The sequence below is a fragment of the Numenius arquata genome, chromosome 6 (assembly GCF_964106895.1).
Source record: "Numenius arquata chromosome 6, bNumArq3.hap1.1, whole genome shotgun sequence".
NCBI classification, from domain to species: domain Eukaryota; kingdom Metazoa; phylum Chordata; class Aves; order Charadriiformes; family Scolopacidae; genus Numenius; species Numenius arquata.
The window spans coordinates 51900004-51925240 of NC_133581.1; the positions used below are offsets into that span (position 1 = coordinate 51900004).

Genomic DNA, 25237 nt, shown 5'->3' on the forward strand with positions numbered 1-25237 from the left:
TTTGTCAATTAAGTATCTATCAGACCTGCTGGGAGAAGAGAACTACTTGGCATATACTAATAAGTTGAAAGGATTAGGAGATGTGAACTTATGCAGTGGAGAAGGCTCAAAGGGAACCAGATAGACTTGTTTGCAAATCTTCTGAAGCTGAAAAAGCCGAAACTAGAGAGACCAGAATGTGCCAAGTTCAAAATGACTTGTATTATACATTATCCCGATCATTTTAATAAAATTGTGACCTGTCTGCTATTAAAATAGCAACACTGGAGTTCTAGATCACAATTACCTGTTATAAAATACTATCCTTTTAATTTCTTAAATGGAGGTATTATATCTTTCATTAAGATATAAGATATTCTGACTTTGGAGGACAGATCACTGCAAATTCTATCTAAGAGCTAAGCTAACAATTTCATTTCTTGGTAAAAATAATGGATTTTAGATTTATTGAGTCAATATTTATAGTATACGAATTTATCATGAATAGATGTTGCCTCATTGAAAGAAAAGTTAAACAATTCATTGTGTTTAAAACTCCTTAACATATGAGCGTATGTATCTCCAAATATTTGCAGTCATATTATTATGCACCTGTACATATACAGGTAATACATTAAAATTTTAAGATGTAGAGCTAGTCACTAAATAACAGTTACACGTTGTATTTAGTCTGTTTCTTAACTTCACTGGCAGCAGCTCTGTTCACTAAGCCATCCCTCCGGAATTTAATTTAACATTCCAAACATGGAATTGTGTTTAAAAAAACCCAACAAACCCCAAACCAACCAACCAAAGTAAAAATAAAATAAATAAATAAATAAATAAATAAAACCCCAAACACAAACAAACCCCCAACCAAATAAAAAAAACAAAACAAAACAAAAAAAAACAACAAAAAACAAACAAACAAACAAAAAAACAAACACCAAACCTCAACAACTTTACAAATAAGTTTTCTGGAGAAATATTGTGGACAAGCTACAGCAACTTCAGATACAAGGCAGGAAGTATTTAGGCATGTCACTAAACACCCATGTAATCTAGTTTCTTGGGATCTTACTGACTTACCTAAAAATTAGCTTCATTTCATTGCAAAGGGGAAAAACACTTTTCATTGCAATAGAGAACACTCATTTCCCATTGAGTTAAGAAGTACTGACATAAAATCTAAAATTATATGAGCAGAAAAGCTATTCAAAATCCAGATCTTTTCAGCTTTTTCTCTCTATCCCAGGCATAATAATTTTCATGTCTAACAATTGAGAAACTAATCCTATAAAATTGGGGCTTTTCTTGTTTGTATTTTCTTATAAATTATCTAGAGTATTTTTAATGTTAAAGTATCACATATACAGAAAAAATAATATAGTAGTAAATATTATAAATCATATACAATGGCTTATGCACAATTTCATACATCTAAAGCACTCTGATCATTCCAAACTCATACTGTTCAAACACATCTTCATATAAGCATTCTGTATATGTCACTATACACAAAGTAATTGCATACATTTACCAAATTATAGGATACTGGATGTTGCTAGTGTAGAAAGATGAAAAAATCTTTTCCCATATGGGACAGGTGAGAAACTAAAATCTATCCTATATAGGATAGAGATACAAAAGAAAATTTTACTAATGTTCACACATCTATTTCTTCATCTTTTTCTTATTCAATACAATGGAAAATAATTTTAAATCCTGTATGACACATATTTCACCTTCTCCTTAGAGGGCAATTTTTTTTTCAATTAAAATTATTTTGGAAAATGTAATGAACTAAAGAATACTGGACTAATAGTACCTTGCAAATATATTTTATGTTGCCCATAGATTTTGAAAGAAGTCAGTGTAAAACAGGCAAAAAAGATGCCCAAAATAACATAAAATTATATTGTAGAAAACATCCCAAGTAAAATACCTTTATATTTTCAAGTTCTTACAGGTAAGATTTTAAAGTATTTAATATAGAATCTAAAAAAACAATCAACATTTTAGTTTTTATTTTATATACATGAAAGTAGGAAACATTCAGTTAATCTGTGATTTTTACTAATGCTAAAGATTTACAAAGAGGTTCATCATTTAAGATTAGAATTCAGTGTTCTTTAACTAAAATCTAGAAGTGTGTTATCACCTTATACAGTAAAAAAAGGTTTATGAAAGGAACACATTAGAGCATGGAATTCAAACTTATAAAACCCTTTCTAAAAGAACTGCTGAGAAACATAGAACACCTAGGTACAAAGAAAAAGAGGACCAGCAAATTACTAAAGGGTAAAATAACATTTTCTTAAAGAACATGTTATGTTGACCCCTTGCAGCCTTAAAGTTTTAAGACTTCTAAGGAGCTGCTGTGACTCTCTATTCCCAACCAAAAACTCACTTGTTTGATGCGGTCTGGATTAACAGTGGTCTGAGGCTGCAGAATGCTGACAGGCTCTGTCTTGGCCACATTTTGAGGCATTTCTCGAATCTTCTCTGCAATGAAGCCATGAACTGCATTTAGTGCTTCAACTGTTCCCTGGATCAGACACACCCGCTCTGTAGTACCTGCAAACACCAAAAGTTGATCTGAATAAAGTGAATTCTTCAAAACCTCACAAACTGCTTCACCTATGGCATAAAGATGGCACTCAAAAGCAACCCTGCAGAATCAAATAGCAATACCTCCAGAAACATCCAAAAGAAAGCAGAGATTTCCAGAAGATAAGACACTGATGATCTGAAGAATTTTTAAACAACTCCTATTTGTTACAGATCGTACAAACACATAACTTTCCAAGCCAATCTGAATAATATTGGTCAGAAGAAAAACGAAAGAACAAAGCCGTTAGGTTTTGTCAGGCCATAAGTCTTCTGACATATTATTCCAACAAAACAATTAGGTTTTGTTGGAAATATTATCAAATACAACAAATGTGTGCAGAATACATGTATTTTAAATGATCTTGTCCTTGTTCTAGATTATTCTAAAATATTGTACAACTTTTAGGTAATACAAGGTTGAACATAATAGTCACTAGTATAGACACATTTGGAATAAGCTTTTGTAATGAACAACTCAACTGTGAATACATTCATTTAGTGTAGACATTATTAGATCTTTTCTTAAAATAGCTGCAAGTTGTTACGGCAAGACCTTTCAAGGCCAACTAATCCCATATATCTGAGTATCCACTTCGTCTTTTATAACCATCCTGCCTTACAACAGCCCTGTAATAACTGCAATTATTTACTGAATACATGGAATTTAAGCTTTAATGTGAGTTGACAGTTGAAAATTATGAAAGCTTGTACAAAATAAGTAGTCAATATCCCACAAATTACATTTCAAGAACTTTTGTTTAGAGTTATCCTGAATACCATTGATGCAGGATATCTAGATTCCATGACTACCTTCTAAGTATCCACGTCCTAAGTTTGTGGGAAAATACTATACACTTGTCAAATAGGTCTGAAAGGTGAAATACATATTTATTCTATATGTAAGAATGCTAGGCCTTTGGTGGCAATGAAGCAGAGGAGGGGACACTTTCCCGCTGTACTGTGCCTGGAACACATTCCTTATTCCTCAACTCTGCAGCAAAGTGTAACCCTCTGTTTCTTGTCATTTCAGTTTTGCCTCATTTTCAGTTTTAACCATTCTATTCTCTTCTGTAACGTTTCCTCCTTAACTCTTCCCTCCAATCTGAAGCACATTCTTTTTCTTGTATTGGCCGTCAATCCCCCTCCCTTATATCACCTTTACTTACCCTCACCTTTAATGTCATTGACTCTTATGATGACTTGCCTGTCCCTGTAGCCTGGGGAAAGACAGTCTGATGTACCATGTTTACCTCACAGAATTTGCAATTCTATGCAGATTACCAACGAACATTAAATAACTACCATAGCTTTAGCTCTAGTTCTCTAAAAAGGCTTACACAAAGACTATATTGCCACATAACCTTTTTCTAAATGGAAATTGTGCTGTTTGTGTTACAAAAAACCACATCAGCCCTTATTTCTTTGATTTCTTAATTAAAAACATCTACAGGATGGCCAAAGATCAATGCAGAATTGTGGGAAAATACTTCATGTATTTCTTGTGACTAGGGTAGTTTTAGATGATTTTGTATGTCTTTACTGTATAGTAAAAAAGCTTTTTTTTTTTTTTTTTTTTTACATATTGGGTTACATCCTCACTAGGCAAAGAATATTAAAACAACAACAGTATCGATCCTAAGGATACAAGTATGACACTGCACTGAAACAATCCACATTCTGTGTTCGACATACCAAAATCAGTTTTGACTTGAAAAACAGGATCTAACAGGAGTTGGAAAAATGAAACTTAAGAGGAAGTATTATAATTTCCACTTTTGTTCTGCAGAAACACCAAAAAAATGCATCCTAGATGTCCAAGTAAAATTGCTTTGAAATTTCGGGTAGTACATATTTGCACACACATTCTGAACATTTCCAACATACTCAAATTAATGATTTTTCATCACCACGTTTTTAGCGTCAAATACCAGTAGAAGAGTTCTACTATCAGAAGAAAATTATAACATGAACTATCACGATATCAGTGTTATTCCTGAAAACATAATAATACTGCCATGCAAAGTTGTGCCAGATACGTATCTCTGTTCAATGCCAGCATGCTTACTTCAAGATTACAGGGGAAGAAGCAAAATAACAAATTTGAGCCATGAAATTACCACAAAAGTAAATATATTTTTTGTCATTGACATATTCCTAGTAATTATTATTAACATGATCACACATCAATCTTTTCTGATGAAAAATGTATTCACTCTACCTAAACAAATGAGAATTACAATATAATGATGTGTTAAATACTAACAAGTTTGCAATGATGTCTGAAGTTCACAACAGGTTAGTTGGCCTCATTACCATTGTACAATCTGTACAGAATGACACACAACACATAGATTAAAGAAATGTACCAGCAAGGTAAGTAACCTCCTCCCTAAAATTGCCTTCCTATGAATTTTATACCTTTAGTAATCTCTACCGTTATCAGCTAATCTTAAAATATGCTCCTTACAACACTGCAACATAGTCTTTAACTCTTTAACTAGTACAGTAACCTGTCATCTGCAAGAAAAAAAAATTGTTATTTTTTAGTAAATGCTTCTCATCTGCTTCTATGGATGATCTCTACAGATTAAATATTTCATTATCTAAAGATGAAACAGCACACTAAGAGCCCTGCCTGCTCATTAACTTAACATATTCATGTACACTTGAAATCTTTCAAAGACTTTTTTCTTAAGAAACAGTATCAGGCAATACTGAAATTCAACTTTGTGGCAGAATTCTCTGTGACAGAATGAGAAACAAACAATTTTTTCTCTATTAAAATATGTTTTAAAAGTAATTTTTGTTTTATGGTTGGGGTTTCTTTTATGTTTTGAAATTAATTTTAAAATTATTAAAATTAGGATTAAAACATCCAGGTTGATAATCCTCGAGATCAAATATAAAGTTAAAATGACTACACTCTTACCAGCAAGTTAGACAAGTATCACAATCAAATGCATATTTCTCATATTTTCAACAAATCAACTTCAAAACACAAGTAATTCTTTTTTTCCCAAAACACTCCCATCAAAAAACGGAGTCTGAAATGACAGAAAATGAAACTTGGTTCCTAGATGAAACTTTCTTAACACTTTTTTTTCCCCTACTTGGCTTCCTCCCCCTTTTGCAAACAACTCCTGTGGTTTTTGTGTAAAGCAATCCAGCTCTAAGAAAATGCTCTGGGGAGTCTTTACGCTGCAGTATTAATTGTCTCCTAAATGATGAGATGTGATGTGGATTGATCAATGCGGCTAATGCAAGTGTTCTCGAGGTCAGCAGACAACACACTGAAAGAAAACACGGCTCAGGTTACCTCCCAGCTACCGGAGCCTAATGGGGAAAGCACTTACCAGAGATGACTACTGTCAAAACATTTGAAAGGAAAACAGTCAATGTTAAATAGGAATTTCATTAGACGTGACACTAAGTGACTAAAGGGTATTCTACAATCTGTCTTATTTTAGAAAGTGCAATATAATAAAAATATGCTTGATGTCATACTACAGACTAAACACACTACATTTTGGTAAGTGTAAACCTGGATGCAGTAAACGGAAATCACTGTTCCATGAAGAAAGACAATTGTGCAAAAGCAAATTTCATGTAGAATAAGATACAGTTTTAAAGTGCATCACAACAGTAGCACATTGTCTTTGAGGGTTACATCAAAAAAAAAGTAAAGTGTGGAGAAATTGTATACATGTACAGTTGGGAATTGCTTTAATCTTCTGTAGTGACGTTGTCGTATTCCTTCACACAACTCTAATAGCTTTTCACTCAGGTAACAGGGTACAACAATTTACAAGAGTCACACAAAAGAAAAGCTGCCAGCTACATGACCAACCTGTATAACAAAACTAAGCCTATGAATCACTGAAGTTGGTGAAATTTCTGTCATTTTAAAAGCTTTTAGGCTCCATTATTGTCTAAAGTAAACTGTCAGATTATTTATCATTTTCAGTTGTTTAACAAATGTATCCACTACTTTTTTCACGTTTCTGCAAAAAAAAAAATCACAGCCATCTATAAGCATATATTTTGGTATGATTTTCAAAATATGTATTTAAAACACAGATCTCACTTTTGAAATAGCTGACTTACAGAAAGCCAAATTACCAAATAATCAGTGCCTTTTGTGTGCGTGTGTGTGCACAAACATAGCCAATATAAAATTATTCTATTTTTTTAATTATTTACAATTCAAATCAGAGTTAAGGGCCTGTATTGTACATTGTCTTTTACATACAAAGAGGTAAAACATATACAAAAGACTAATTCTGCCACAGAAAATGACCAAATGTAGAATAGGTGGTCATAATCCCTGTACCTTCAAAAAACCAGAAAAAATACTTTTAATTATGTTCAATAGTACTGAAGTCCATGACAGAAGTTTGCATGTGGTTGCAAAACAGGAAAACCACTATCTAAATACATGCTTGTTAATGCTGTTGCTACACTCATTTAATGTTTACTTTTTCTAAGGAACACAAGCAGATTCTTCAGTATTTTTATGTGCTCTACTTTTCAGCAAGTAGAATGTAGTTTCTTTCCTCTTGTATCAGAATTAAAATTTAATTTCCACATGTACATTTCAACTTTTTCTTATCAAATAAAAGAGGCAGAATGTAATTGCACAAAAAAACCTGGCCATACCGCTCACCAAAAATAGACTTTTAAAACTAGTGGAGAAAAAAAGAAATCTTAATCAGTTCTCTGTTTTATTTAGCTTTTAGGGGAAAATTTTGGGGGCCTGGTTTTTTAATATGAAAACAGATATGGCATGGAAGTGGTGGAGTCACCATCCCTGGAGGTATTTAAAAGACGTGTAGATGTAGTGCTTAAGGACATGGTTTAGTTCCGGACTTGGCAGTGCTAGGTTAATGGTTGGACTTGAAGATCTTAAAGGTCCTTCCCAACCTAAATGATTCTATGATTATATGACATAAAATACTCTTTTTCTCTGCAGTCCCATGGAAGAGGGAAAGATGAAACCATTAGCAGCCATCAGGCAATTTAAAAGCCAGAAAATAAAGACCTGTTTTGAAATCTAATAAGTTAGTTAGGCCTAAAAGCTAAACACCTTGCAATAAACTTTATTTTAATCATTCATTCTTCCTTCCACCTCCTTTAACCACCTAAAACTTTACTTCTGCCAAATATCCTTGGCAACCACATCGCACTAATTTTATCAAGAACATTTTAAATGCAGTTGCGAAACAACAGACCGCAAGCTTTTTTCTCCGAGAAGGCTGCTATTTAGTTATTAGACAACTGATACAGCTTTTAAAACAACCATTAGAAAAAATGCTAGAAGATGCAACAGGATAAGGGATGCTGATGCTTCCAATGTTTTTATTTCTACACTTAACAGGCAAACATCTATATATGGTTACCATTAAACTTTTCATTGTTTGCTTAAAGATTCTGATGCAATGTGTAAGAGTTCTACTGTATTCACAGAATCACTCACTAAATGTTAAACCTGCTTCTGTATTTTATGTACCTTAGCCTAAATGTTTTGGCGTATGCACTGTACCTTTCGGAAAGGATTGTCTGGCGTTTATATGACTCTATATAATTTTCATTGGTCTTTTGCATCAATCTTAAAGAGCATTTGAAAACCTAAAAAGTACAATGCATTACCAGCCCTGGGTAATCCCAATACATCCACTAATTAAATCTCCTTATATTTTTCCAGTGTACCATGCCAATTTCTTTTACACTGAAAGGCAAAATATGACAGAGGAGCCAAAGCTAAAACCTTAACTAAATGAAAGGCTGTACTGCAATATCTCATCAGCTGATTTGCATTAAGCTTTTTATTTGGCAGCTTACAGTACAGCAGTCTAACCCTAACGTCCCATATGTTTGTTTTTGTGACCTGTGATCAAATGGCCTGTAGCGTGGGATTCTATATAATGCCACCAGTCACCGCTTCAGCCTAAAAGGGATCTTGCAAAAGCTCTTTGTAAAAGAAAACTCTGAGTGGCGCTTTGACACTGCAGAGCAATGTAAACATTTTCAATAATGCACTTACCATGAAAATCAGATAAACTCTTCCTTGTACACATTTCCTCTCTACACTTTCATAAAACCTCAGCAAATGAAAGTCAGACAATAAAAATGTTTTATTCAGATGCATTAGCAGTACTTCACAATACCTTAAACATGTGAAAAACCTCTGTCATATAAGTGACAAAATGTACACAACCTTAAATGCAACACATAAGAACATGCCACATACGTGCAAAGTGCAATAGAAATCTCAACATGACAGTTTTCTACTTCAGTCCTTATCTCCCTCCTGACCTTTTACCTTTGTTTCTTGAGACAACTTGAATTAATTGGTCTTAATATAGAATCTGTTCCCATGTTCATCACAGACAGAAAGATCTCTCTCTCTCAAAGCAAAGCTTGATGACGTAATAGACTTCCATAGACTTCCCAAACTGAAAGGGGAAACTAAGGGCTGGTAGTAATTCTACAGCATTGATGTTCTGCATTTGTTTTCATCCAGACAAAATAATTTTGGGACTGTTTGCACAGAACAGTTACACAAATGGGGAGTAAAACTTAACCTTCCCAGACTAAAAATTAAAATAGCAATTAAAATAGCTGAATAAAAGAAAAAAACCCCCAAAACTAACTTAAGGGAATCTGTGAAATTGAAAGGAAATATGTATCACCCTGTATGAATCTTCTTGATATCTCTGTTACAGAAAACCAGGGCACCCTTAACTTTGATTTTGATTTCAAGATTACTGAGTGGATGCATTTAGCTTAACTAAATCTCCATTCTTCCAGAGAGAAATAAACTGTTCCCTTTAAAGTTTCATCTGCAATCGCTCCTCCTGAGATTCTATTAGTGTTTTCTGCAGCTACATTATATTTTACACCAGTCAAGCATCTAATAAAAGCAGAAAGTTAGAATAAGGGGTCTATTGCTTGAAATACGTTAACAGATGTGATGTTTACCAAGCATGTGCATCTATGCATATGACTTGCTGAAATCTGCAAAAATACATGTTAGAACTTGGGGTCCTCTAACATCAGTTCTCTAATATTTTCTCCTCAGGTGTTCACAGGAAGCTTTAGTAGCCTTAGCAGAAGAAACCGACTGATGAACTCATACTGATAACATGTCTTTAGGTATGGCATATGGATAGTTATACACATATATGTGCATATACATATACACCACATATATACCAATTTGTTCTACTTTTGTTGAATATGTAATCATTTTACTAGAATTCAGACATAGAAATGAATCAAGTTTAAAAAGTCTGTAAAATGTATGAACTGTATGAGTTCTCAGAGTTATATGAAAACTTCAAGTTTACAGTTCATTGTGATCTGGTCACAAGAGTGAATTACACGAATCCAGGTTTAACATAGTTATGAACTTGAAGAAAAGGATTATTCTCATGTGAGAGAGAAACCTAGGAAATTAAAAAGATTTAAATAAAAGGAAAAAAACCCCAAACCTCTTAATTAAAGGCTTAGAAGGGATGATGAGTCATCTTACAAAGCAAACAATCCCTTGAATATAAACCGTTTTGCTGGATATCAGCTAAGGATTTGATGATGATTTCCCAAAAATTAAATTACATAAAGAGAGATGAGGAATTACTGATTATTACTACACTGTTATGTGTAAGACAGGAAACAAGGATTATAACTACTTTTCTTTAAGAGTGATTTGTAAAAAACCTGTAGATTCCACTGCAAAAGCTGGTAAATATCCCCAAAACCAAAAGCAAGGCCAGAGATTTTCTCTTGCTATGGTTTTATGAAGGACTGTTACTTAAATGAGAAACACTCAGAGAGAAAGCATGTGTGCAGATAAATGACAAAGGGCTACAAGGAAAGTAAGCACAGCCTAATTATGTTTTGGGACAGCATATTCCTGGAAACCCAAAGCTCTAGAAATAAGAAAGACCTCAAACTATGGACAGAAGCACCGTATTTTTATTTGTTTGGGGAAATGGTTGTCAATATATTATTTGTAAAATGGTCTGTAACAAATGAACTACTGTTTAAACAAACAGAATAAAAAGTCACCTGACTCCACCATAACATTTACATCTAACTGTAAAAGCAGTTAGAAAGGGATCAAGAATGTCTACATTTTGCTGCTATTAAATATCAGAGAACTTCCGGAAAATAGGAAACAACACAGTTTCTACCTCCCAAATTGTTTGCTAAATAAGATAAACTAACTGTCATCTTCTCATCTTCAGTTTCCTTAAATTGGAAAGTGAACACATTTCCTATAGGTGTCTGTCCTCAGGAACAAACTAATGAAAAAACCCAATGGGAATACAAAATATCATATTTAAACAAAATACAAAATATTTAAATTTATTCACTGCTATGTAGGTGTTTCATCTATTAGAAAATTCAGATGAGTTAGGGTCCCCAAATTACATGACGTTCTCTGCTAACATAGAGAAATCTGTTTAATTTTCTCTTCATTTTTTTTTCTTAACAGTGATAGCAGGGTTGATAGACAGCAATATGCATCTGGCTCATATACTGACTTTTTCAAAAGGAAATAGGCTTGCCATTGTGGTGCTTATAAATCTTTTCTAATAACGTAATATAATAATTTGCTTATTCATATATTTTTAAGGTTACCAAGGTGCCTGGAATGCTGCAGGGAGTTACTATTTTTCCCCTATTAGTGAAAAGTAAGCATGCAAAAATAAACAAACATACCAAGAAAAATCCAATACCCGGGTTTGATGAAAATGTGAAGGTCTCTGAGAAGTAAAAGCTTTCAAAATCATTAAAAAACAAGCACGCACAATACCACCACAAGAGCAAATCTGATGGAGAAAAAAATTGCTGATCTTATTTTTGGAAGAAGACGACAGAATAGAAAGAAAAAAAAATTAACTGTGCTTTTCAAGATATCTGGAATGAATTTTCATATCAACAAAAGCACTTAAGAATATTTTTCATGCAAAGTAATGTTCAGTTGGCAATTACAGCTTTTATGCTATACTATAGTAATATGAACCTTTGTTAATAGTGCCTCCTACACATACAATTACCAAAGGAAAAAAACCACCCATTTTAACAGTAAAATATACTTTAAGAAATTCTAGGAGCTGATACATTTTATAATTTAGAGTGATAACAGTTCAAATCACCAAGGGAGCTTTTCTCCTCAAAAATATTTCTCAAGTTCCACAGTTTAAAAGCCTGCGAAAAGCTTTGGAAAATCCTCCTAGATAAGGCCAGTTGCTCAAGAAATCATATCACTTAACACATTCATTACTATGTATCTGTTTGGAGGAAGCAAATACCAAATTTCAGGTAAATGCGCTATACTCAAGGTTTAGATTAGAAATTTTATTAAAATATTTGTAATTATATGTGTATTTTTATATACTTGCAAATACGCATTGACAGTGATCATGGAAACATTTTTAAGAGTATGCTTGTTACTGTTCAATGCCTTTTAATTTAAATCTTGATCCTCCACGAAATTGCCTTTATCTATAGTGTTCAAGATAAAATGTAGAGAAAGACACTATAGCAAAGGTATCATAAGAATTATTCTACATCCCAGTCTTGAAATATAAGTAAAGAATCAAGGATGGAAACACTTTATGTTTTCAGACTAGGAAGAATGCTGTCATGTCAGAAACAGGTTAAGCTCCAATTTGATCCAGTCATTATAACACACGTGCAGAATGGGAACATACAAACACATGTGTGCAAACACAAACACACCTTTTTATATCTTGCTCCTTCTGTTTTCCTCTCTACTAAATGCTAGTCCAAACCCATGTTCTGCCCAGAATAGATTTTAGCCGATGTGTGTTTAATTAAATCCATCACTCTCAGCAGTGGACTTTTAGTTCAGGGTTTATACAGAAAGCATGTACGAAGAGTTTGTGACTGTTGCCCAGGCATTCAGTATGCTACTGTTATTTTTGTTTGTCTTCCTAGCTCCTTCCTGACTTCCCTTTTAGAGAATGTCCTGTTGTTTTTTCTATGAATGGCATTTATCTCCCTGTAAATTTATCTTTCTAAAATGTATGCATTGAGTCCAAGGTAGCTGTTTAAGAAAGACAGGGACTTCCATGAACAATGCACCACATCTACCTTAGCATGGAATCAATCCACAGATATGAATCTCTTACTTTGAGTATTAGCTTAAATTAGACACTAAGCTCCTCAAAGTCTCCCTATATACACACACATATACATACATAACAAAATATTGTTTTCTAGAGACAGCTACAACATAAATGTTGAATTACTCTTAATACTAAAGCTAAAATAATTACTATTAATGCTATGTAACAACATTAAAAGCATTGCCTCAGTATAAGGCAACAAGTAAAATGATTTTGATGCAGTGAGAGGTAAACTGAATTGTAAATAAAAAGAGAGATTTCCCTCCAAAAGCAAATGCCAGAATCATCTCCACCCACCAGCAGATTTATATAAATTCACAAATATTTTGTCATGTAAAATTCCACAATAAAAAGTAGTAGAAAGTGTTATGTATGCAGAACTGTTTCTATTTAGAACTTTTCACAGCTTTTTCCACTGGACGACAGCTGCTCTTTCTCCATTTTTATACGCGTCACACAGCTACATATTCTTTTCTCCTAAGCACTCAAAAATTCCTGCTTCACTGATATTTGGTGGACTATTTTCATTCCTGAACAAAATCATCTTTAAAATAGTCAAGGTAGATATAACAGCCTTGGCAAGTTCAGTACCAATGAACTAAATATCTTGCTGAAATTCTTTTTTTTTAATTTTTTACATGTTCTGTAACAAAAAGTCCACAGAAGCAGACATCTGTTAATCTTCCAGTGTATCAAATCACACAGATCTTAATAAACTAAAAAGAAGAATGATCATTTCTAACATGAATCCATAAAAGGTACTGTCTTTGATGGAGATTGTCAGATTATTAAGCAGCCAGTAATGAAAAATAATAAAAGATGCCACATTAAAACAGGATGATCAATTCTAATCACACATTGACAGCACAATTAGAAAACCTTCCCTGAAAGGTACAGTGAATTTGCTTTGCAAAGAGAATATTTCAGCAATGTGAATTGAAGTTATTTGTACTCAAATGCACAAGCAACCTCTACAAAACATGAAATAAATTAATTTACTTGAAATAAAACTACTATATAAATGCCTAAAGAATAAATCTACTCCCAAGTTAAACCATAAGATAAACATCATGCTCAGAAAACCTCCTCAGAAGTTAGTGGTTAGGAAGGAATCTGCATCTCGGATGACTCCAAGGCAGCAGAGTTTTTCCACTCCTACTCTGCCAGAGAGCCTCCCTGTGGGCTGCAATTCCTAGCCAATTTGCACAAGTTGCTGATGCTCAGATACTCGTCCGTGGCCCTTCTGTGCAGTAACATGAGATAGACTTCACAGAATTAAGAACCTCACCAGTTCTTCTCCTGAATAGGCAAGGAGAGTAGATAACTTCACCTCTAAAGATCAGACTCTCTGATGATATGAATACACATAAAATTCCCTGCTTTCTCTATTGCCTGAGAGCTTATCTTTATAGGATGGCAGCAGAATTACAAATCAAGAATGTGAACTTTGAGAACAGTACCTATTCTGTACTAACTCCCTGTATGAATTCTGTACCAGGAATGGCCCAGCTCTCCACAATCTTAAGTCTGTTCCTTCCCCAACACTAAACCAGGGATGCTAACATAGCTTCTCTACTGCAGCAGCAGGGGAGCATTGCAGGTGGGAACGGGCAGGAGGAAGGGTGCAGTAGCTATTCCACTGCTCCTCTCCTTCCTCTCCAACTGCAGAACTAATCTCTTGCTGCAGGAAAGGAGCTGGAGTGCAGTAATTCTGCTGAGGGAACAGACAAATACCAACACCGTTCCAAATCTCCCATACCACTTGGTACTACACTTTCCGTCACAGCATTCAGAGCCTTAAGGACAGGCACTCCTACAGAAAGATTACACTGGCCAGCAAGAGTTGGATTATTAAAGAGCGTTTACACTCCCCAAACCTTATGATCTCTTTTATCCCAAAAATAAAAGCATCACAGTGCGTGGTATTCCTCTGATATGCTTTTTTAATATTATTTTTAATATTGTTGTGACAAATTCAGACGGTATCATTAACCCAGATGAAGTATAATTTTTCACATGCACTAACAAGCGAAGTTAACCTAAGGCTGGAATATATGTTAAGCTGAATATAAGTGTGATAATGTTCCAAAGCACTTACATGCCTAACAACCCTCCCCCCTCCTATTTTTTCCCCTGCCATCCATAAAGATAATGACTTTTCTCACCCTCAAAACTTAATTACTTGTGGAGTCTTTAAGATTTCATAGTTCACTATTCACTAGCCATTTTCTCACATCCCTTTTTGGCAAAATAAAACGTATCTTTGGATGTTGGAGAGAGGACCTACAAAACGCTAATCTTTGGAAAAGGTGCAGTATGACGGCTTGCTAAGGTTAGGAATGTTATTTAAATCCTAACAAGATGCATTTTCAAGAATACATTTGAAGCGTCACTAAACAGAGAAAAGGCTAGCTAAACAAACTACAATTTTCCCAACCTGAAAAGTGTTGTATTAAAATCAATGGAATGAAGATTAATTTTGAAATTTGTACATACAAAGCACTGGCAGTTGAAACTTTTAATAACTCTTAACTACCAGTACTTAACATCAAAGGAGATAAGCTACTTCAAGTATAGGTTGAGATAAATTATATCTAACACAGCAATTAACTGGGAACGGCAAAATTTGAGGAAAAGGCAGGAGAACTGGCACCATTCAAATAATTTCCACTGCAGAACACCTACTAGTCAGTAATACATTTCTATCATTTTGACTCAGACATAGTCAAAAAAGTTAATCCCCAAAATAAATACTGGTCAACTTTTTCAATCACAATTTTTTAATCAGAGAATTGATTGCATATAAGCATATCCATGTTTTATGCCTTTTTTAATATAAGTATTAGAAATATGTCTCTAGCATATGTTTCTGGGAGCTGGTACATGCAAAGTACATTAAATCAGCCCTTTAAATTGAAACAGATTTAACTACAAACAATTATAAATGAAGTGTTGTGTACTACTTTAAGGTAAAAGCCTAGTAAGAAGCATTTATTCTAGTCTAGAAATAAAAACTGCAGTAAATAGTTTCTAATCATGGACAGAAACAGCATAAACAAAGGGAAGACTGTCCACTGATATTTTGCATTGATTTGGACCATGTTTCACAGCTATACACAGTAATATTCTCTTCTGAAACTTTAATTTGTACCCACTCAGAATAAGTCACTAACTGAATGAAGCTTCAGTAATAACAGCATATCCTCTGTTTTCACAGCTTTGAGGCTGTAAGGGGACTGTTCCCAATGCTGCTATTGACCAAGTATACCAGAATTAAGTCAGGTTCTAAAATATACATGCTTTCCTCCAAATCTAATTTTAGGTTTCTCTCTGCAAAGCCAATAAAACAGCCTGAAATAAGAGTAAAATTCCTATTCATTTTGAAGTGTATTTTAGCAATAAACAAACACAGAGAACTTAAAAAAGTGTATAATCACTTAACAAACAAATACATCCTAGAATGGGAGAAAAGAGATGCAGTAAAATCCCTATCCCTAAGTCAAGAAAATAGTTTTTGCCTATTTGAAAAAGAACTTTCCAGCCTAATTATATTTCTTAATCTTCTCACAGACAACCAATCTAAATCCATGGATTGTTTACCCCTGCATGATACAAAATGGTCATTTTTTTTTTATCCCCACTCCTGAGAAAAAACATAAGAATCACGACAAAAACAATACCAAAAAAATCCAAGTAATTTTGTGAAGCTGGAGTTGATAAAGCCTATTTCTCTACAGATTTGCACCTTTGTGCTTAAGATCAGAAGGTGTGGGCTCTGACTGAAGCTTTTCCCAGAGCAGTCAATTTTCTGGGGACAGCAAATACAGGCATAAGCCAAAGCTTCCTTTAGTGGAGGACTTCATAGCATCATTCTCCAACCCACAGATGCTTATCTTTACAATGTATGTAAGAATTCAGTTATGTGAGAGATGTTTACCTCTTTGTCAAATGTGTTTCATGTTAGCACAGGGTTCAACACTGCTTCACAGAAACATCGGGTGAGGTAACACTGAGGCTGATCAAATAAATCAAGTGTCTCGCTCAAACTCCTCTTGAACAGTGATCTATTCAGAAGCAATAGTGTATGCATATGCTAATAAAAACCCCAAGATTAAACTATTATGCATTTGTTTATTTAGGCTTTTTGTATGTTTTTGATAAATTAGGACTAGTACATTTTGAACTTTGCCTTTCAATTAAATATATAAACCTTTCTTATACTCACAAATGGTGCCCTTAGAACCATGGTTATGAAACAAACCATGTCTTTAAAGGGACTCTTCCAACTCTTTCAAACCCCTCCTTAAGGCTACATGCTGATTTAAACTTTTTGACTAGCAAACAAATACTGTGCAGACTAAACTACTGTATCAAGTATAGAAAATTTGTATTTACTTCTATAAAAAACTGAAATTTGTCTGACTACCTCATTCCCATGCATTGAATTTGCAGTTCCTCCTCAAAATACATGAAGGAATTTTTTGAGTGCCATGACACTTACATTCTGATACCAAGATCACTCTGACATTCATGACAGCTATATTCTGAGATGAAGAATTATTGGACCATGATCATTCCCCCCAATCACTGCATTTTTCACAGCTTTTTGTAACACTCCTAAAAAAAAACATCATGCAGATTGTAGGGTTCTAGATATGATTAAATGATTGAAATGATGAAAAAAAAAAGTAGCAAGGAGTAACCAAGGTGTTTATATATGTACAAAGATAAGAAGTAACGTGGAGTTTGTAAGTCAATGCAAAATTGAACAAAAAAGAAAAAAAGCAACAGCTTAAACAATGGGAGCTATTTTAATTTGAATTAGTAAATTGTGAGAAATATAAATGAGGTAAAGGAATACATTTTCATCTAAAATAAGTTTTTACATGAAAAAGTAAGCATAAAATATATCACATTATTCTGTTGATTATGGCAAGGCTTGTTATTTTGTACTTTTTAATTTCTACAGCAGTTTTCACTGCAGCATTTGGTGTGAGGCTGTATTTTGTTTGTCTTACTAATCATGAATATTACATGGATTGTGCTAGTCTTAGAACATGAGCCCTTCTATATTTGTAGGTTTCCTGCTAACGTGCTATGGAATTCAAAACCTATGGGACTTTGGGACTTTAATTTAAGCCTGTGGCAATGAAGATGCAGCTGTTCATTTATAAGCAATCATCACAGCTACAGAAGTTATAAGATTAAATTTGAAAAGCCACTTTCCCGAACTTTTAAAATGATTAAATTATAACAGAATCAGTGCTATTTTTTTATTAAAAATAGTTTTACTCATTAACTTTCTTCCAAGTTTAAAATCAAACTAATTTTACATAGCATTCCACCTGAGCTTGCATCAGGTTAGCATTGCAGATTAATATCAGTATTTGATTATTATTGTAATGTTTGCTCCTCACATAATAATTAGAATATATCATCAACCATGACGCAGTCAAGAGTCTTTTGAGGTTGGCATTATACATTTTATTCTACATTCGCTCAGGTGCAACTCAACACTGCCAGCAGAATTTATTAAAATGAAACTTTTTCCATCAGTGAATCAAAAACCAGAATTATAAAGTAGTGTTACTTACTCATATTATACAAATGCCTTCCAATAAAGCTGTAAACAAACAAAGCCGTAGATTTTATCAACATATGAAATCTACAGATATCAACATATGAAATGGATTTTTGCATTGATATGATAGGACAGCTGCGTACCTGTGCTACAAGTTACTTTTTAAATAGGACACACTATTTTGTGAACCTAGGATAGTATCCAGCATGCAAAGTACTGATCACAACAGAATCCAGAAACTCCCTGAAATAGTGCCAAAGTTGTATTCCTGCAGTTAAAGTCCAAAGTTCTGCTGTATTAGGCGAGACCTTAGAAAGGTTGGCAAGCGTCAAGATGATCAAATAATACTGATGAAAGTAGTATATTCAGAGGGATGACAGAAATAGGATCACATTACCATGGCTCTCTTATTACCAAAAAAGTTTTAGTATGTGTGTAGCAGTTGCATTGTTTAATTCCTAGTAGCTCCTTAATATTTCATCCTGAGTACAGCCATACTACAGAAAAGTTTATTCTCCAATGGACAGTATAAGGATCAACAAGATATTACAAATGCTTAAAAGCTGTAAGACAAGAAACATTTTCTCTTTCATTCCTCCTCCTTTCCCCAGTGAAGTTTTTCTCTCCATAAAAACACTAACCTCGGAAGGTATTGTTTCCTAAAGCAGGACAAGACTCCCAAAAGACATAATCACCCAGGTTTTGGGATCTGCCTACAAAGGAGCAGCTCTAATTTCCTTCCCACCCCAGATCTAGCCAGTGACATGAAACTATGCAGCAATAATCCTCAAGGAACTTACAGTAAAAAGTTTAAAGTTTTCCAAAGCAAACAGAGGCTCCTTTCAAACGCAGTTTCACCTCTTCCTCACAGACACCCCGAGGACTTCCTTCGGTAGCACAAGACAGACATAAAATGCAAATAAATGTGAAAAGACTAGAAAAGAGTGTGGGGTAAGCTGTTGGTTAAGAAAAAGGGTATCTTAATAGCGGAATGCTTAAAACTATATGATTTGGGTGCCCATGGAGGTTACAAACTCAGGTAGGTGAGAATTTTTGAAGCAGGGGATATAAGGAATTTTAATGCCTGTCTGTTCCTCATGAATCTCTCATTTTTCTCCCTTCATAAGCTCTCCACAGCGGTGGTGAAAATTGGAGAGAAATATAACCGAAAAGCCACCTAGCTTTTTGTTCTACACTTATTTACAGTGATGAGCTATTACCAGAAGAACTGCTTTCTGGCTATTGACTAAGTAAAATATGAGCATCCTAAAAGAAGGTTTACAAGTATGAACATGGCATTAGGTTCTGGATACCTCTAAAATCTGTATTTCCTTATTTGTTACATCACAACCTCTGGCACACACAATTCAGAACAAAGTTAATTATAGGTGATGTACCTGTCCAATAATATTTTAGCAATACACATTTTTTTACTGTATGACTTGCAGGCGGGTATTGCTCACATTATTAAAGACTGTTTTGTATGGCATGTCTCCAAAAGGAAAACTCATCTTCCATTTTGTGCTTTAACTTTGTCCTCTCCTGACTTAACATGTACATAGAACATGAATATAAACCCTGAAAAACACTATTTTAGTTTTATTGAAGATGCCAAATTTTAAATAACATATAGCCTGCAGACTGATTTATACAAGCCAGTCTGCTCCAGAATTCTGTTACAGGGATGTAAATTCTCTTTTCCCTACTCAATTTTATTTTATCACTGTGTCCTGTTAGAATTGCATTTCTTTCAAAGTTGACTCTAAATCTTCTAAAGGAAGACCCTTTCAAGACACTTCTCTGATGTGGTCGCTACCGCTAAAAGGTAGTTTTAGAAGTAGCATGTAAATGACTACATCGCTGATGCTCATTTGGGAAATTGCCAAACATCATCTAACTACTATCAGAAATTGTAACATGCAGAAATTTCATGTGCTAGTGAAGATTAGAGGTCATTGTTCCCGAGTATGAATCTGAATCTTGCTCAAATATTTTACGCATATATGCCCACAATGCATGTCACACAAACCTCCAAGAAAATGTGCATCTCAGATCTCTGAAGTGATAACCAATCCAAAAGTAACTAAAAAAGATCTTCCTCTGCTCATCAGGTCTATGCATGAACACGCAAATCAAAGTTGAAATAAGCAAGATTTCTCCACACATTACTCAATAATATCTTCTAGGTCAATTGCTATTCCAATGTTTATGGTAAATGTTTTAAGCAATGGTATGGCTGAACAGCCAAGATAAAAAAAGGGCAACCCTCAAGGAATCCAGCAGGATAAACCTTTGGAATTTAAAAAAAAGATCACCGATGAGATCAGCTTTTCATCTGGGAAATGTATTTGTTCTGTATCTTTTTAATACAACAGAGACGTTTCTCCTATAAAATTCAACTGTATTCTAATCATCAGACATCACTTGCCTAAGACAGCAAGGACTCAGAACTAACTTTTCTGCTTACAGTATATCTTACAGAATGCAAGATAGCACTAGCTCTGCTAATCAACACTACAGTAGCTCATCTACAGGTCACCTGGAGGGCATGGAAAAATAGAGCAAACTACAGTTTGCAGCAAATCCACCACAAAGGACTCAGGTTTTTTTGGGTTTTTTTTCAGCATCAGAAAAAGAACACTATATTCTTTAGATCTTGGAGGTTTAGCAAAGCAAATGGATGTTGAAAAGAAAGTAGGGCAATCAAAAATAAAAAGGATGAATGTAAGGCTTTCTTTTGTCTGTGGGGAAGGAAGATATTTTACTATAAATATGTATAGATACATATACACCTCTCAAAGTATTTTATAAGCAAAAGAAAAAGAGCTGCTGTCCAAAAGCCATTAAATCTTTAATATGAATGGACTGATAAGAAAAAAGACATATGAACAGAGTGCTTGAAGAAAAAAACCTCAACAAACCATTTTTGATACTGTTAACATTTTATGTCTTTTTCTATCAACCACCAGACATTTTTGCAACTACCACTATAAAGCTCCACTGTCATTGTCTTTGACTAAGAAGTATCCAGCAGAAGAACAAACTGGCAAATATAGAAGCAAAACAGCCCAGTAACCACCACTGTTCCTTTACTCTGCCTAAAATAAATAATTGGATAGGACATGATTAAGCAGAATTACACTAACAAGTATAGTTTACATGCCTATATTTTTACACATATAAAAAAGAGGCAATACCATATTGCCACTGTCAAGAAATCACCTTCACTTGCAAGGATGTGAATTTGAGCCACATAGCTCCCTAGTGGGTCAAAATTAAAATGGAAGTATATCAATTTTGTAATTATTAATATAATAGACAAGAGCTAGGGTGGTAAGCCATCAATTCTAATTAAAGGTTGCAATTAAAGGCTACTTCAATCAATCATCTCTGTGAAAGTATACTCTATTGATTGCTACATTAATTATTAAAATCATATTAAAATAAAATTCAGATTTAGTTATTTGCCAGCTACTTCAAAATAATATTCTGAGTCTTATAATCTAAAGCGGTGATGTCATAACGAGAACTAAAATTTATCTTTTTTTTTTTTTCTGTAACGAACGGTATGAGACACTCTCAGGTACCCAAGTAGTGCAGTACACAACCACTTATTCTTAGAAAGGATACAAAAGACTTATTTTCCACCAGTTTATGTTACCATTAACTCCCCATGGCAGTCCTTTACTACTTCCTTTTCCTCCAGCAGGATTTGTCAGAATACCAATCTATGTGTTATATACTCATTATACACATGTATCAGACAATCCTACACTAGGTATTTTAAGAACTTTTGACACAGACAAAATCCAGACCTGGTTGCAAAAGTAATAGGGAGAAAAGTTAAAATACAATTTGTAATTTTGCAACTCAAACTGAAATAAAGCCAGACAGAAAGCAGAGTTCATAGTTAAATGATAGCCCATGAGGTCCTATGCTTCTGTGAAGAAAAAGAACATAGAGAAGACAGTAGTTGAAAAGATAATCAAGTCTGCCACAAGTTAGAGCCAATCTCAGTTAACAAAAGCATAGAAAAGATTGAAGCAAATACGCTGCCAGACACAAAAGAAGCAGAGCTATGGGTGTGGCAAGGAAGAATTGTGAAAACCTGCTTCCCACCTTAGTCATTGCACAAACAGAGACTTTTATTCTGGGATGATATAAACACAAAAAGCTGTTTGCTGCATTCTGAAGTACCAATGTTATCAGCATTATCGTCTACAGTTTGTTAATATCTGCAGTAAACTGATGTAATGACAAGAAAGTAATTTACAGTTAAAACCCTCAGGATTTCAACTGCACAACAAGTGCAGTACCTCGTGTATCAACATAATTGCTTTGTTACCTTATCAAAACAATCTCTCAAATATTATTTAAATGCAGTTTGAAACAAAAAGATTGACAGATGCTTTCAAAGACCACCGCCCCCTGACTTTGAGAGAAATGAGTTAAAAATGCTAAGAATATCTCCTTAAAAATCTTTATTTTTGTAAAAACCTCCTCCAAATTGTCAAATTCCACAGCTGACTTTAAGCTGGTAATTGTACCAGCAGGCGGCCAGGCTACAGAAATCTATGACAATAAATCTATGGATTTGACTGCCACCCACTGCTACCGACTGCTCTGCAACTATGGGCTATAATCAGAAGAAAAATAATTAAAAAAACACAGGAAGGGAGAAAAGGAAGAAAAAGGAAGTAAAATTGTTAATAAAAAAAAGTACCTTATTTCATTAACCCAATGTCCATGCTAGCAGAAATGAAAGCACAACCAGCTCCTAGTAGCCAAAAATCCCAGCTGCTTCTTCAAAAACAAAGATCAAACTTCACAAAGTAAAGTAAGGCTTTAACCAAAGAATCTAACTAAATATCTATCAATCAATCAAAACCTGCTTCTCTTAATTGTGTTCCACCAACCTCAGCTTCCTTTGAAAGTCAAGTAAGTAACAGCAGGCAACAGCAGCAGGTGAGAGGGAACAGGCAATGGCAGCAGGTGAGATTAGCCATAGATGTCATATGCTGTCTGGCTGAATGCATAAACAAAGGTTTCAAAAACCCGTTATTGATTTAGATTCACTAAAATCAGTCTACTAAAAACCCTACAAACCCAGATATTTTTCCACTGAGAGTATGCCTCTTTAGAAGGCAGAAATCAATGAACTAATTACCTGCTACCTTTTATAATACTGTCCACATTTATATGGTGTTGTCTAATATTACATACACAACATATCATCTAATCACATTTGACAAAGACAAATACTAAGAGTGGTGGAGAGAAAATTACCTATACTGATTTATGATTTCAGACAAAAATCTTTACAATGAATATCAGTAACATTGTTCCAGGTCACTTATCCTTTGAAATACCTATTTATAAAATTTAGGCAATAGTTGATGACAATAAGTCTTCTCTGCAATAAACATTTCTATTTAAAAAAAAGAAATCATAAAGTTATCAGTGCTTACTAAAAATTTAGAAAATAAAAGCACAATAATAAATATTTTAAAAATAACCAAAATAATACATTAAACTTTTTTTACAAGCAAAAATGCATTAGCATCAAGTTAGCTATTGAACTTCTTGCCAGTGTGGAAAGAACGTATATGCATTTATATAAATATAAAACCAGTAGGTTAAGATAAATAAATAAATAAATAAGATAATTAGCCAGGAAAAAAACCCAAGACATAACAACAAAGCAGCAACTTTATGCGGCAGAACTATTCTGCTCCTCAAGGTGCCTCCGACTCTAGGGACAGGATTTTAAGAGCAGTTACATTTGTACTGTAACTGATGCATTCAGTATTCCTCACAACAGTGATTAAAATGGCTCAGAGAAAGAGTAATCATGCTGAATGCAGTTAATCATCAAGGATTAGGCAAGCTGGCTTACAAAATTCTGATTTTTTCCTATAATATAAAATTACTTTAAAAAATTAAAACTATACAATCTGATTCCACAAGTTATTGACAGTTTTCAATTGTCATTGACTTTGCCATGAGATGTAGGCATCCACATGAAGCCCAAGATTTATAATTTAATACATCAGGTACAAATACCACTTACCTAGTCTTACTGTAAATTTATACCCCATCTACATGCTGGTAATACTTCTACACCTCGTTAACGAAAGGTTTTTTGTTTGTTTGTTTGTTTTTAAATTGTTGTTTGTTTGGGGTTTTTTTAATCAACCATGGTTTTTACAAAACTATTTCTAAAGCTGTTTCTACAGTAAAAATAATTTTTAAACAGCGACACAATTACATTTTTGTTTGTTTGGCACATTACATTATAAGCAGATAAAGAGTAATGGTCTTTAGTAAACTAAAACCAACAGTAATGATTCTCATCATATTTCTTCTTCTTTTTGTCTTTGAAATAGCTTATGCTAAGAAATACAGTAAATATTCTTACCAGAATGCATTTAAAAAAATCTAAATGGGTTTGTTAAGTTACAATTCTTTTTTAAAATCATTCACTTTTGGTAACTGCCTTTTCATAAGGGTACTTGCCAGAAATATACAGACTATTCCTTCGTGATTCTTTTCAAAGCTCTCTTATTCTGATACAATACTATTCATTTTATTTATATCGCTTATTGTTCTCACCCATGATATACCGTATCCGTCAATATTAAATTACAGCAGACTAGTTTGTCAGTTTATTTGCAATACCAATTCATAGGATTTCAACTATCTTAACCTCTAGGTACTATTCTCTCCTAACAAACACCAGCATTTCTAGATTAAAACACCAAAACCACTTTACTGAAATAACTAAGATTAGAAATATGTTTTTGAATGAGGATTTCACGAGACTGTTATAATAGAAATTGAACGTGTTAAAGTTAGAAAGAATTACATTTCAAAATAGAGGAAAAATGGATCTTCTATACCATCATAA

The 25237-nt window shown here is 33.9% G+C and overlaps 1 protein-coding gene across 2 annotated transcripts in view; it reads right to left on the minus strand.

Moving 5' to 3' along the window:
* NOVA1 (NOVA alternative splicing regulator 1) overlaps positions 1–25237 on the minus strand; it is a 155899-nt gene that overhangs the window by 38851 nt on the left and 91811 nt on the right. For both annotated transcript variants that reach the window (XM_074148887.1, XM_074148888.1), the window contains exon 3: positions 2390–2556. In XM_074148887.1, coding sequence (XP_074004988.1) covers positions 2390–2556 — 167 coding nt within the window. The remainder of the gene's footprint in view (positions 1–2389; positions 2557–25237) is intronic.